Source organism: Juglans regia, chromosome 2 (genome assembly GCF_001411555.2).
Source record: "Juglans regia cultivar Chandler chromosome 2, Walnut 2.0, whole genome shotgun sequence".
Classification (NCBI taxonomy): Eukaryota; Viridiplantae; Streptophyta; class Magnoliopsida; order Fagales; family Juglandaceae; genus Juglans; species Juglans regia.
In genome coordinates this window covers 216630-229802 of record NC_049902.1, presented here as the reverse complement: position 1 = coordinate 229802, position 13173 = coordinate 216630, and the positions used below count along the sequence as shown (strand labels likewise).

At 37.5% G+C, this 13173-nt stretch overlaps 1 protein-coding gene across 1 annotated transcript; it reads right to left on the bottom strand.

Annotated features, from left to right (window-relative positions):
- Nucleotides 1–4114: 4114 nt before the first annotated feature.
- Nucleotides 4115–12963, bottom strand: LOC109000366 (protein MEI2-like 1). The gene is given in 16 exon segments (XM_018977240.2): nt 4115–4659; nt 4762–4941; nt 5045–5113; nt 5199–5283; nt 5759–6398; nt 7760–8113; nt 8264–8346; nt 8430–8581; nt 8661–8777; nt 8937–9095; nt 9191–9621; nt 10125–10460; nt 11379–11421; nt 11797–11849; nt 11852–11966; nt 12451–12963. Coding segments are annotated over 15 exon segments (2913 nt in total). The 5' UTR covers nt 11874–11966; nt 12451–12963; the 3' UTR covers nt 4115–4470.
- Between the last annotated feature and the right edge of the window lie 210 nt (nt 12964–13173).

Below are 13173 nucleotides of genomic sequence, written 5' to 3'. Positions count from 1 at the left end.
ATACCCCAGCAAGTATCATGGGAAGGCAAAGTGCTTGCCACTTAGACGAGCAATGTGGAAATCGCCTCTACGCGAGTACCACAAGAGCAAAAGTGCTCAACACCTAGGCAAGTATCATGGGAAGGCAAAGTGCTCGCCACTTCGACAAGCAACATGGAAAAGCAAAGTGCTTGACACCATGATGAGTATTATAGAAAGACAAAGTGCTCACCCCAAGTCGTGAACCACTGAGAGAACAAAGTGCGCTACCCAGGTGAACACCATGGAGAGCAAAAGTGTTTGCCCTCTAGGCGAACGCCGTTGAGAGTAAAAGTACTATCCCAAGGGAAACACCACTAAAATGCAAAGTGCTTGTCCCCAAGCGAGAACCAATGAGAGCACAAGTGTTTGCCAACTTGGCAAACATCATGGAAATGCAAAGTGCTCGCCCATAGGCGAGTATTGCAAAAGAAAATGTGCTCAGCCCTAGGCGAGCACCACTGAAAGGCAAAGTGCTCGCCACTGGTTCAACATTGTAGAAAAGCAAAAAGCAAAGTGCGCTCGCCACCTCGGCGAGCAGCATGGAGATGTAAAGTGCTCACCACTAGGCAAGACTGCGACTGTGAAGCAAGCCATTAATGAGCATTCCAAGCACACTACTACCACAAACCAACAATAGCATGGATATATATATATATATATATATATTTGCCTAAGTTGGCTGCCATAAAGCTTTAATTTGGCATTGAAAATCTAGTTAAGCTAGCACGGCTTGGCTAATCTGACTCTCAATCTTGATTAGAACTTTAGGGTCGGGAATATTGGTATATCAGTACGAAAAGGGAAAAATCTACTTAATTTCGATCGTTTTATTGCTAGAAAAAATTACAGCCTTCAACCAACAAGTGTTTTATAAATCTATAAAAATGAACATATTACACTCATAATTATTTAAAAATTTTGACAAAACATTACCCTCATTCAATATTAATCACTCAAATGGATAAAAATATGTGACAAAAGTGGTTAACATGAGTCGCGTGACACAATAGCATACGAATGATGCATATTACAACTATCCGGGCTAACCCAACCCGACTCGAAATAAAACGGGTCGAGAATTTAACCAAACTGATAACCAAATTATCAGTTGGTACGGGTCGGTTGGGGTTATTACCCAAACTGATAACCAAATTATCATATACCCGATTTTAGACGGCGTTATTTTATCCATTACTCGAATCAACTTCTTCCAGTTCTAAGGTTTCGGTGTGAGGTCTCTCTCGCTTTGATCGTTTTCTTGTGGCTGTCGTTCTCTCATATTGTATCGTTCTCTCTCTTAAGTCTACCTCCAAAATTGCAAGGTTCGTAATCATCAATAATCGAAGGTAAGGAGGATGATCTAAACTATAAGGGTTAGGGTATGTAGGGTGGTTGTTGATTTGGGGATTTTTGGGCCGGTCTTAGTCAGCGCCGGCTCTTCCATTAGGTAACTTAGACAATTGCCTAAGGTTCCGAGTGCAAGGCGGCCCAACAAAAAAAAAAAAAAGTAGAATTTTTAAAAAGAAAAGAAAAAAAGTAAAAAAAATGGAATTCACTAAAAAAGAAAAAAAATTTACACTTTTTCAGTATGGTGTCTACTTTTTAATAGATGTTTAAGCGAGAGTTGTCTGTTTGAAGCTCGTATAAAACATTTCTCTTAAGAGTATAATAGTATCTCATATAGTGAATATTTCACGTACTCTCGTTCTAAGAATATATATATTTTTTTGTCATCATTAGTTTAATATATAATGTAAAATTTATAAATAACAATATCTAATTTTTCAATATTTATAAAAAGTTTTTATATAATCCTTTGAAAGAAGTAATGGCTTAATTTTTTTTCCCCCCAAATGTGTAAGGGATTATTCTAAAATATGTATTGTAAAATTAGATTTGATAAAATTCTCTCTAAATCAAAAGTTTTCTAATAAAAACTAAGTCAGTTATTAGTTGAGAATATGGTATAAATCTTAATCAATAATTTTATTTTGTATAGGAATTATTTTTAAATTAAAATATAATATAAAAATTAAAACTAAAATAATTTTATTTTTTAAAATTAAAAAACCTCACTCAAAATTTTAGCCTTTAAGCCCTTAAACCTACCTGGTCTTAGTTTTAGCATTTTTGTACGGTGGTTGTTGAACTGTTAGCGTTTTGCTTCTTTTTCCCAACTTGTATGAGAATAATTGTACAACCCTATGCGTGAGGATGTTGGGGGAGAAACATGGTGGCTGAGTTGGAATGATACGTGATATTTGATTCCTTAATGTGTTAACTAATGGTTAATGTTCTGTAATATCTGGATGTTCTCGACTTCTTTACTTTCACTTGTTCAGTGTTTTAACCAAGAATTTTTTTTTTATTTTTATTTTTTTTCTGGGTTACATAAAACGTTCGGTCATCATTATGTAGAAGGCCAAGCCTCCTGCAAAAAGTTGTTTGACTTGTTAGTTTAGTTCATATCCTCTGTATTGATATGTGCCTTGTTTTCAGCTGGGAGAGGATAACCCAACAGATTGGGTAAATTAAGATTTTGATTCCCTTTCACTTGGCTTAAGTTCAATACAAAATACATTAGCAACCTCACTTCCTCCATAATAGGACTGCAAAGACTTCCTGATTCCAAAAAACATGCTTATATATATGGGCCCATGCATCTAATTACTCCATGAGCAGGTCCCAGTATAAATTCCTCATATCCTCCATTATTTTCTATTTTAATCCGCAGTACTATGTTTATAAGATACAGGAGGGCAGCAAATCAAGGGATCAGATATAGCAGCAACAAAAAAAAAAATATGGAAAGCATATGTTCCTTTCAGCTTTAACTTTGTTCATGTCTAGCTGAGCACTGATAGAAAACAATATTGAATTGAACTCGACTTGCTGTTATAGCCTTGTTCTATTCTGATTATCCTTTTGGTGATTATTATAGGTATATCACACGGGCAAGTTGCAAGCATTTGTTTAGTTAACGCGACAAGCATGAGGAGACGAGTAATGCCCTTATTGGGTACATTGGTAAGTCCTTAAAAGTGACATTGTTTTCACTACTCCTATGAACGGTGGTCATATCAACTTCTTGGTGTGGAAGCAAAAGATATAATAACTCTAGAGAAGTATTTGCAAGATTATTTCACAAATATATTGAAAAAGTTGAAAGATCTCAAGGCACATGCAAACTGACATATACTTGTGAATGAAAACCAATTTGTAATTGTAAATGACGCCATGCATTTATTTTACAAGGTTGATACCTGATAACTTTCCTCTTCCTCTAATATAGCTTGGGGTGAAAAATTTAGTATAGCAGGTTGAGTTGACAGAATATATTTGGCATGAACAATTTGTGCAGAGCTTCATTTCTGTTAGCCATGCATTGTGAATTCTTCTGACCAAAGTAGTGGTCTCAACGCTTGGAAGGTTCTTTTTTTGTCAGAGAAAATCCTCCCTGTTGTGACGTTTTTCTTTAATGGTAGAGGGTGGGTTTGATGTACTATTCCATGTCTTTTTCTAAACTAACGGCGGTGGGTCGACGTTCATTGTAAGTTGATCATCAGGACTCACCTATCCATCTTTTATTTCCCTCACTTCATATACTAATAACCATGTACATCTGGTATGTCATAGAGAGTATGAGTGAGATGATGAAAAGGTATGCACCTGATGGAAATAACTGTGACAAATGTCACTACTCCATTGGAGGGTCTCATATGGGTTGTAGAATCTGGAGATTATCTTCTACATTTACGTTGGGGATGCACTCACTCGGCCTTTTCCCACACATTAATGGGTTTTTGCCTTGAAATAAGCTCTTCGGACCCATTTCATTCAGCTAAATTGATTTTGACGTATAGATATTACCGCAGGAGCCAATTTGCAAGACAGACAGTAAAATAGAAGCAATATGCAATATTTGATATTCGAATGAAGCTCAAATTTTCCCGAAAAAATTATTCAAATTAAAAAAAAAAAAAAATACATATTTTTTTATGAAGTGATATATGTCATAATTGACCGGTTCTAAAATGAGCTGCGTTCGTATGTATCATCATTCCAACAATCAACTTCACACAAAGACAAGGAATTCAAGAAAACAAAATGGAGATTAATCAGAAATATCGACATGAACTGGTAACTGCCCCCCCAACATGAACTGCCCGTGAACATTTACCTCGGGGAACTTGTATCCAATGTGAGATTGTTCACTCAAGACAAGCCAAAATTTAGAGCCTTTGGGTAAGCGATTCTCTATACTCATTGGTCCAATGTGATTAATTTAGTGAGACAGAAAAATAAGAAGACCACTTGGTAAAGCTGGCTCCAGTTCCCAAAACCTGTAATAGAACTAGTTCTGGTTCTTTGCAGCCGGAAAAACAGTTGTCAGAATAGGGGTGATACGAATTGGGGTTAATGTGATTCTGTACTCCAATACAGGGTTCGTTATAAAGTTAGTGCTTCAGGCAAATTGGCTGGGTCAATCGAAGTCCTTTGAAGAATCCGATCCATTGGAATATTCCCCTCTCTATTTGCAGAAGTAGAAGGGCTCCCTTGGTTGTGGTTTTCCTCATTGCCATTAGTTCGGGGTCTGCCTGGTCTTGAACGAATATTAGCACCCATGGGGAAGGGCTCCTGCAGATACATGAAATTAGGTAAGTTTGGTCATGAAGCAAAATTAACCAAAAGGACAATGTTATATTAGTATACAAGTGGATGATATCATGATAATCCTACTAGATCACCAGCATTTGGACCGTCAGTATGAAAGAGAATAGGACGGCAACGTTTATCTTCATTCATCAAGCTTGAATTCTGAAAATGGGCAATAAGAGCAGCCTTTCCCTGAATCCTAGCATATGCAAGGGATGCCACCTTTTCACTATTGAACTTTTCCCATTTTTTACCATTGAATGCCTGAAAAATGGTATTTGTCAATCCCTCGCGCTTTACCAATAACTAACAGAATTACAACTAACAGAATGTTACAGGTATATACATGATAACTTGAAACTCAAACCTGATGGAATGAAATTATCTGCCGAGGATCAGTCATATTGATGAACGCATAGCCCACATTGCATTTGTTCTGTTGAAAATACAGCAAAATTTGGTGAGGAATATAAATGAGCTTTCTTACCCAAACAATTTGATTCACCAAAAAATATACTTGCCTTGAAGTCAATTGGCAAATAGATAAAATCATAGGTTCCCCGACAGTGCTCATCTATTGCAACCAAAAGCATCTTAGAAGTATACCTGTGAGAAAAACATTACCTCAACCTAAAGAAATGAAAAAGGGAGAGGATAAAATGGCAAAAGCACCGAAATGAATTCAAGACCCATAATTACTACTGCTGCTAAAACTATTACACACGGTTAAATTACATGACCAAGACAAAATATGCATGATATCCTGCAATCATTGGGTTTCCAAAGCAGAAATCAAAGAGGTGACCCCACCAAAAGACCAGTGGCCTATTTGGGGTGGAATAATTTTTTTTTTTTTGTCGGGGAACCTTTCCAAGGCAGGGTCCTTCGGACCCACCCCTGCAAAGTAAACCTCGGTCCCGTGCACCGCAAAGACAGATTATCTACAATAACATCAAGATATTTTAACACTACTATTCAAGCAAAGGAAAGATTCATCAGAAGAAATGTTGTAAAGTCGAAGAGAAGACAAAAGTAAAATGCACAAAATAGGTCGAGATATTTTTAATGATCATTGACATACTTGTTGGGAATGTTCTTTATCATCAGTGTTGTGCGGCTGTCTTCCCCACGCAATATGCGGTCAAGATCAAGTTCAAATTGTTTCTTATCAGCAAGATAATTTGCTTCATTTCTACGGTGAGAAAGGCTTCTTGCACGTTCACTAGGTGACTCAAAAGATGTAGGCATTGAAATCATCGGGATCCTCTCAGGGAAAATATGGCACATTTGCTTAGGAGAGTGATGACCAGCATTTGTCAACATGTCAGGGCAATTTCTGCCAACATGAGAAAAGGTACTGCGAGAAGAAATTTCTATTGGATGCAATTGAGAACTGCAAGGAAAACCCACACTCCCAAGAGAACCCAAATGAAAACTAGAAGCTTCAGGAGATTCCCCCAGATAGGAATGCTGCTTATCCCAGAGAGAAGGATTTACAGCTGGTGCCGATCCAACATGGCAGTGCACAGGTGACGTGTTCAGCAATTGGTGTGATCCTCTCGGAAATCCAGGCGTTTGTGGAAGGTGATGAGCAGGAACACCAGTGGCAAATGAAGTTGAATTCCCCCAAATCATGGGACTTGAAGGATGTTGCTGATGCGAGTTGTTCCATGGGAAGTGATGATGAAAGGGATAACTCCCATTTCCCAAGGAACCAAAAACTATGGAGAAACACTTTGTCAACACCAAAAACAAATGGCAAAATAAATCTACAACGAGGTTATCATAATCAACCTAGATTAAAAGTTTGAAGAGAAACAAATTCAACTTCATCTGTAATGCTTTAGAACTCACCATGGGTTAAGTTTCATTGGTATGGAACCATAGTTGAATGATATGACATCTATGAAAATTCCCATACCTAATTTGTTGAGTGTAATTTTAAGTAAGACACAGGAACAGAGATATGGCAACTAGATGACCAATTCCTCAAAAGATTGTATAATTTGCCTTGACTGAAGAACAGTAGTAAATAAGACTAAAAATTTATAGGGTCTGTAAAATGGTGGGACTGACGATAACATATTTGGATGGATGTTTTTGGATGTTTGGGAAGAAACTCTCTAGGATGTCAAAAACCATGGGTTTTTGGTTTTTGACACCCTAACATGTACAAAAGCTCCAATGGACTAACAAGAAATGTTTTCAGATTATTAATTATACTTTCAAAATGTACTGATTCAAAAAAAAAAAAGAATTATATTTCCAAATGTAACTGTTTAGGTAGAATTCAATAAACCTGAAATGCAGACTACAAGAGTGGTTGCAACAGATGATGAACTAGAGGTCCCAGCTTCAAACCACCCAAAATCAAGTAAAGAAGAAGTGTATTTTGAAAATTCATGAACAGTTTATTTAACTTAAATCTGAATAGTTAATCTAAAATATTTGAGAGAATATTGACATTGGGACATAACTAGAATATTCTATTTCTTATTTTTTTTATCGGCAACGTGTATCTGTGAACAAAGCCTCGACTAATCTCAGCCCCGAGAGTGTGAATGTGGAGTTTCGAAACCAAGACATCTAGTTTATACAGCTCGCCCCAAGATCACTAAGGCACGTGTTGGGGTTTATTATTATTTTTCATTCCAACATGCATCAAGAACATCCTGCAATGTGCTGTGCACCCCTAGGATTACTCGGGACTTTGTTCAAGGATACCCAGTGCGAATTGAAAAAAAAAAAAGAAGAACATCCTACAATGTGGAAAGCCTGTATGTTGTAATTTATGACCTGTTCATGCCTACCTTCCTGCAGGACTCATAAATTCTCCTTACAGAAATATGTTTGACTGCTGCCTGATACCATCTTAATGGTAGTCAAGCAGATGCCAAAATCTAAAATATGCAGCAAATGTAAAATTTCTAACAGGCCAATGGCTCTTTGGCCTGATGGAACCTCCACCCAACCAAAGTACAGGATGGTGTGGGGGCATCCGAGAGTCGAATCCCCCTAAGCCCAGTTGCTTGGAACAAAAAAATATATTTCAAACAGACTACAGGGCAATGAAATAACTTACCTCCTGCATTGGGTTCCATTGTGCGAATGTTGGAACTCACTTTGATAATTTGCCTACTGTCAATTCCTTCAGCCACTTTGGGACCGAGACTGACAGCCATATCAGCCATATGGCTTGAAGTTTTGCATGGACTACCATTGACTGAACCATCAAGATACTCCGGAAAGGAATGAGGATGGAAACTGGGAATGCATTGGTTGGAAAATTTTATTTCATTTAGAGACTGATTTGAATCACAAATGCCAAATTGTTTGCCAATGGATGCCACTCTCACTGGAGAGGGCAAGTTGTTCGGAACACTTGAACTCCTGTGAGGGAATACATTTTCAACATATGAACTCACAGGTGATCGGGCTGCAGAATGTAAACTATGGTTAGATCCATTATCTGCGCAGTGAGATGTGATACACTTGCCGTAAAATATTGAGAGATGGCAAGAAAAAGGTTTTGCATTTTAAGAAGACCTTGACTGATGCAGATATCATTTGCAGGCAGAAATCATACCTGTGCATACTGGTGATAAATTTTTACAAGGGCTTTGGCAAACATTACGTCCATCTTGCTCCTGCTCGAACTGTTCCATCACACTGCAAAAAGGATCTTAGTTCCTATATATCCACTTTAATGATGGCTGTTAGGAAATAAGATGAACAGTGTAAATAGGCAGTACCACCATCTTGCAATCCCTGGATGGCTTGGTTCAACCTTGATCTGTTTGCCAGCAATATCACTCCTATTCAGTGCACGAAGAGCAGATTCTGCAGCTCGAACATCATAAAACTCTATGAACTTTGGGTGATACTTATGTGGAATATCAAAGATCTGCAAACCACAAACGTGAAGACAATATAAATATTATAACATCGTTTATGTAAGTGAAAGAAGGGGGCAACAATGTTACTTCTTTGATTTCTCCATAAAAGCCAAAAATCTGGCGAAGCTCATCATCTGAAACAGAGGAATCAAGGTTGAATACAGCCAGGGTGCCTTGGTTAATATCACTCTCTGAAAGATTGTCCTGACACATCAGCAAAAATCAAGCAACAGCATATCAGATTATGTCACAGGCAAAAATAAGTAGAAAAATGATAATGATCACAGCAGTGAGAGGTGTTAGTTTAAGCAACCGCCAAAACAGCATGATACAATTGAAACAGCATAAAAGTGACCACCATACCTTTGGTATCGAATAATGTATGTCAAGTTTCCTACGCTTCAATGGCTTATTTTGAAGTTCTCTCTTTGCATTTTGAGCTGCCCTTATGTCATAGTAAGAAACCATAACAAACCCACGATGCCTGCAGGCAGTATACAGCATTCGAATATCTCCATGTTGCTGACAGAACAAAACACAGTAGTCAATTGAACTTTCCATGACTCAGTTGGAAGCAATCCTAATAGAATGCCAAAAAATAAAAGAGTAACATGCACCTCAAAAAAAGCCTTTAATTCAGATTCCTCAACATTGCTATTTATATTTCTCACAAAGAGTGTTCTAGATGGGTGTTCACCAAAAGGGTGTTCACCAACAATTGAGCTATTAGAACCCACTTGACCGTTGGAAGGGCCCCTGATATAATCAAAATTCCTTTGCCCCATATACATGCGATCCTCCCCTTCTAATTCCATACCTCCCCCACTGCTGAATAAATCATAATCTTCGAAGTCATCTCCACTATTGGCATGAGCACTACATGCCAGCTCATCAATCATGCCAGAAAACAGGTCATCTTCATCAGGAAGGAAATTTCCGCTAGTTTGGGCCTCAAGTTCTTCAATAGATTCAAACAGCTCTTCATCATGGTGGGAAAAAACAGCACTAGCAGGCTGATGAGATGGAACCTCATTCCCCAAAATTCCCACTGCATCCAAGCATCCACATTTATGGAAAATGCAAGGAGCAAAATATCCATTATATCAAACAAATGCAAATGAAGTCATTGGCTTTGAAAAATGAAAGAAAAAAGAAAACATTCAGTAATTTCAGTTGACCAAGAAAAACTAAGGAAGAGAGTGCAAAATCCTACGGTTATAAGAAGTTTCAGAGAGATTTGAAGCCAGTTTATGAAAAGAAAAAACCAACTTTCTCACAAGATAAAACAAGTGAAATGTGGGACTTAAAGCAAGATTTTTCATAACAAAAGTTAAGTGGTCGGTTGTTGTGAGATATCGTCGTTATGTGTCAACTAATGCGCTTACTCAATTTCTATATGTATATGTTGACCATGAAACAATGGCATAGTCAAACCAATAACTATGACAATTAAAATACCTAACTCGAAGGGAAAAACAAAAATAAAAAGACACTATTACCCACATTTAAGATATGAATGGCATATGATAAACATGAAAGATGAAATCTTACACTTTCTACTAAATATTTCAGACAAAGAGCTTGAAAACAAACTACTTTCATGATTGGTGCCACTGATTACAGTCTTCTTCCTGTCCAAACTATGAGAAGGCATCTGCATGCACGCATTTGACAACGATTCCATTTGGTGATTCACGGATTTCCATGAAGCATTGGATAAATCAGCTTCTTCTCCACCAGAACCTGTCTTTTTTCTTTGATCTCTAGGTAGAATTGACTGTGGCAGTTCCAGAGCATCCACAGACTGTGCCCCTATAGGTGAAAGTTTTTCTAGGTGTGGTAAAGCATCCAACACGCTTCCAGGTGTTGCTACCATTCCATTCATTCCTGCTGAATGAAGACAAAACAATAAGAGGAACACCAACATGTTGGGAAAGCCCTGAGAAAAGATGCCTAAACTAAAAAACAGCAAGATATAAATTGAACCGTGCTAGAAAGTCACAACAATGAGCTCTAATCAGATTGATAGCTGCCAGCCAAACTGTTGAAATACAACTCTCATCACCACTTTACCACAATGAAACACTTATCAATAAAACAGGATAGGATTAAACACACAGAAAAGGTAATAAAAAGAATCATCAAAGAAGCATATTTCCAGAATCTGTCACAGTTGCATAATCAAAAGTGACTTATCTGTAAGCAAAAAACTAAATATAGATAAAATAATAACATTCAACTTAGCAGTCCCCAAACATAGTTCTTGTACTAAAATCATTACTAAAGACAAATATACATTGAACTGGCTTTGACATAAGAGTCATAGCCATAATTAGAATTGCTCAGAGAGAAGTTGAACTTTCCTTTTTTCAAAACAAATTACCATGATATTGGCATATATAAAAAGATCATCTCCCAATGAGAAGACACACTTTTAAAGATTCCAATAAGGGGCCAAATGGCCAATTTAATACCTGGGGCAGACAAGGTGCTCCAAAAAATAACCAGAAGTTCAATTTACAGGTGATAGAATATAACGACCCTGTAGTTGCTTAAAACAAGGGTAACATGGCTAATCTCAAAACTCCAGCTCTCTCTAAATGGTTTGCAGCTTAAAATAGTGACCTTCAATGTATAGTGCCTGAATCAATCTGAGAATCTCCTAAAAGCACAATGGTACATACTAGTTTCTGGACTAGTGGTTTATGGTAATCTTTAAATTAAGTGTAGGACATCTGCATTCCCTCCCGAATTTTGAGAAGTTGATTTGAAGGGTAACATTATAGCTAATTATATAGTTCTCACCTCCGTGATGAGACATGCCCTTGGGTTTCAGATATCCAACTTTCTGTCCAAAACAAGTTGATGAGTTACACAACCAAATTGAAAAAGGGAAAATTCTATATGCCACACTTTCATCTCATTGTGTAAGAGGTGGCACATTTATCACCATTGGATGATATGTCATCCAATAGTGATAAGTGATCTTACATAGTGGGATGAAAGTGTGATGGGAGTATGGTGTGTAGCATTACTCTTGAAAAAAAACAAACCCAAGCATGCGTACCCGCACAAATAGGAGAAAGAGAATATAATTGACAGCTAAAAAGAAAAGAAATTTACAATTAATCCGGAATTCCTTGCAGACTATTTGACAAAACAAATTATAAACGGGGGCCAAGGGAAAAATTGGGAGATTTCTGGGTACTTTTAGACTAAATACCTCAGAAGGAAAATAAATTTCTTCAAAGCAATGAGACGAGGCAGACACACCCTTTGATCCATTACTTCAAATGGCATACCGAAACTCCCAAACCAGAAACTCTAATAAGAGAGAGAAAAACTCTAAAGATTCTCACTTGCCCACCCTGTCTAGGCTGCATGGCTCTTCATCTGAAAAACAATTCAAGTATTATCTACTTGACAGATGGTATTTCATGAAACTCTTAATAGCATTATCAAAAACAGATTATCTAAAATTTTGCACTATCACGGGTCATCCATAGAATCGGACCCCAGAAACCGAAAAATCCTCTTGCTTACCAACCAATGACCAAACATAAGTGCTTTTTTTGGTTTTCAAGAAAAGGCAAGGGAAAGGGAAATTGAGCAAAATTAAAAAAATATCGGCAAAAATTACCACTCAAGTGTGTTTTTCCCTCCACCCAGAAAAAAACACCGAAAAAAATCACAGCTTGCATAATTAAGCTTGGTATTCAATTTCTAACAAAATATGAAGATCAAAAACCGATAAACGAGGATATTAAAAAAGAATATAAACTCTTAAGTCATCGCCACAAAATGAGGAAAAAAAAACATATATTTGAAAGAAAACACAAATGAGAAGAGAATTTGACCTAATGTAACAGATTCGAACCTAAAAATACAAATTGACCATCATGTCGAATCTCGCTCCCTCTCACTTTCCTGTCTCTCTCTAGAATTTGGAAAATTGGGAGAAGAAAGAGGAACCAAAGGAGGAAAGGAATGAGAGAAGAGAAAAACAAAAAAGGGATCTCAGAGCATATGTGGATTAGTTAGAACCTGCATTTGCATTTGCATTCGCTTGCAAGCTATCATTCACCACCATAACCAAAAGGAGAATTGGAAAGAGACGGAGACGGACGCAGACACGGAATATTTTCCTTTTTGCTGTTGTTTTTTATTTAAAAAAAAAATCTAATCCTCGTTGCTTAAAAAAAAAATTAATTAAAAAATAAAGACAAAAAATCAGAGATTCTTTTGATCTCTATAGGAGACTCGTAGAGCTCGGATGGTGGAAACGTCGAGATTTGGAGGAGGGATGAGCGAATTCCGGCGAGAATACGCTCGCCGGACACTCGCTGAGTTAGAGAGAGAGAGAGGGGGTGGGGTGGTTGTTAGTTGGGTTTGAAAAAGACGACAAAATAGAAAAGAAATAGGCGCGCGGGGGGGACGCTTTGTGCCTGTCTTGCTTTTATTTTAGCTGGCTGACTCGCTGGCTGGCTGGCTCCAAACCGATTTGATTTTACTACTACTGTTTCAGCTATTCAGCTCAGCCACAGAGCCCCGCTTTATCTGAGACTCGTAAGGCATAGTGTTTGATAGTTGAATAATGATA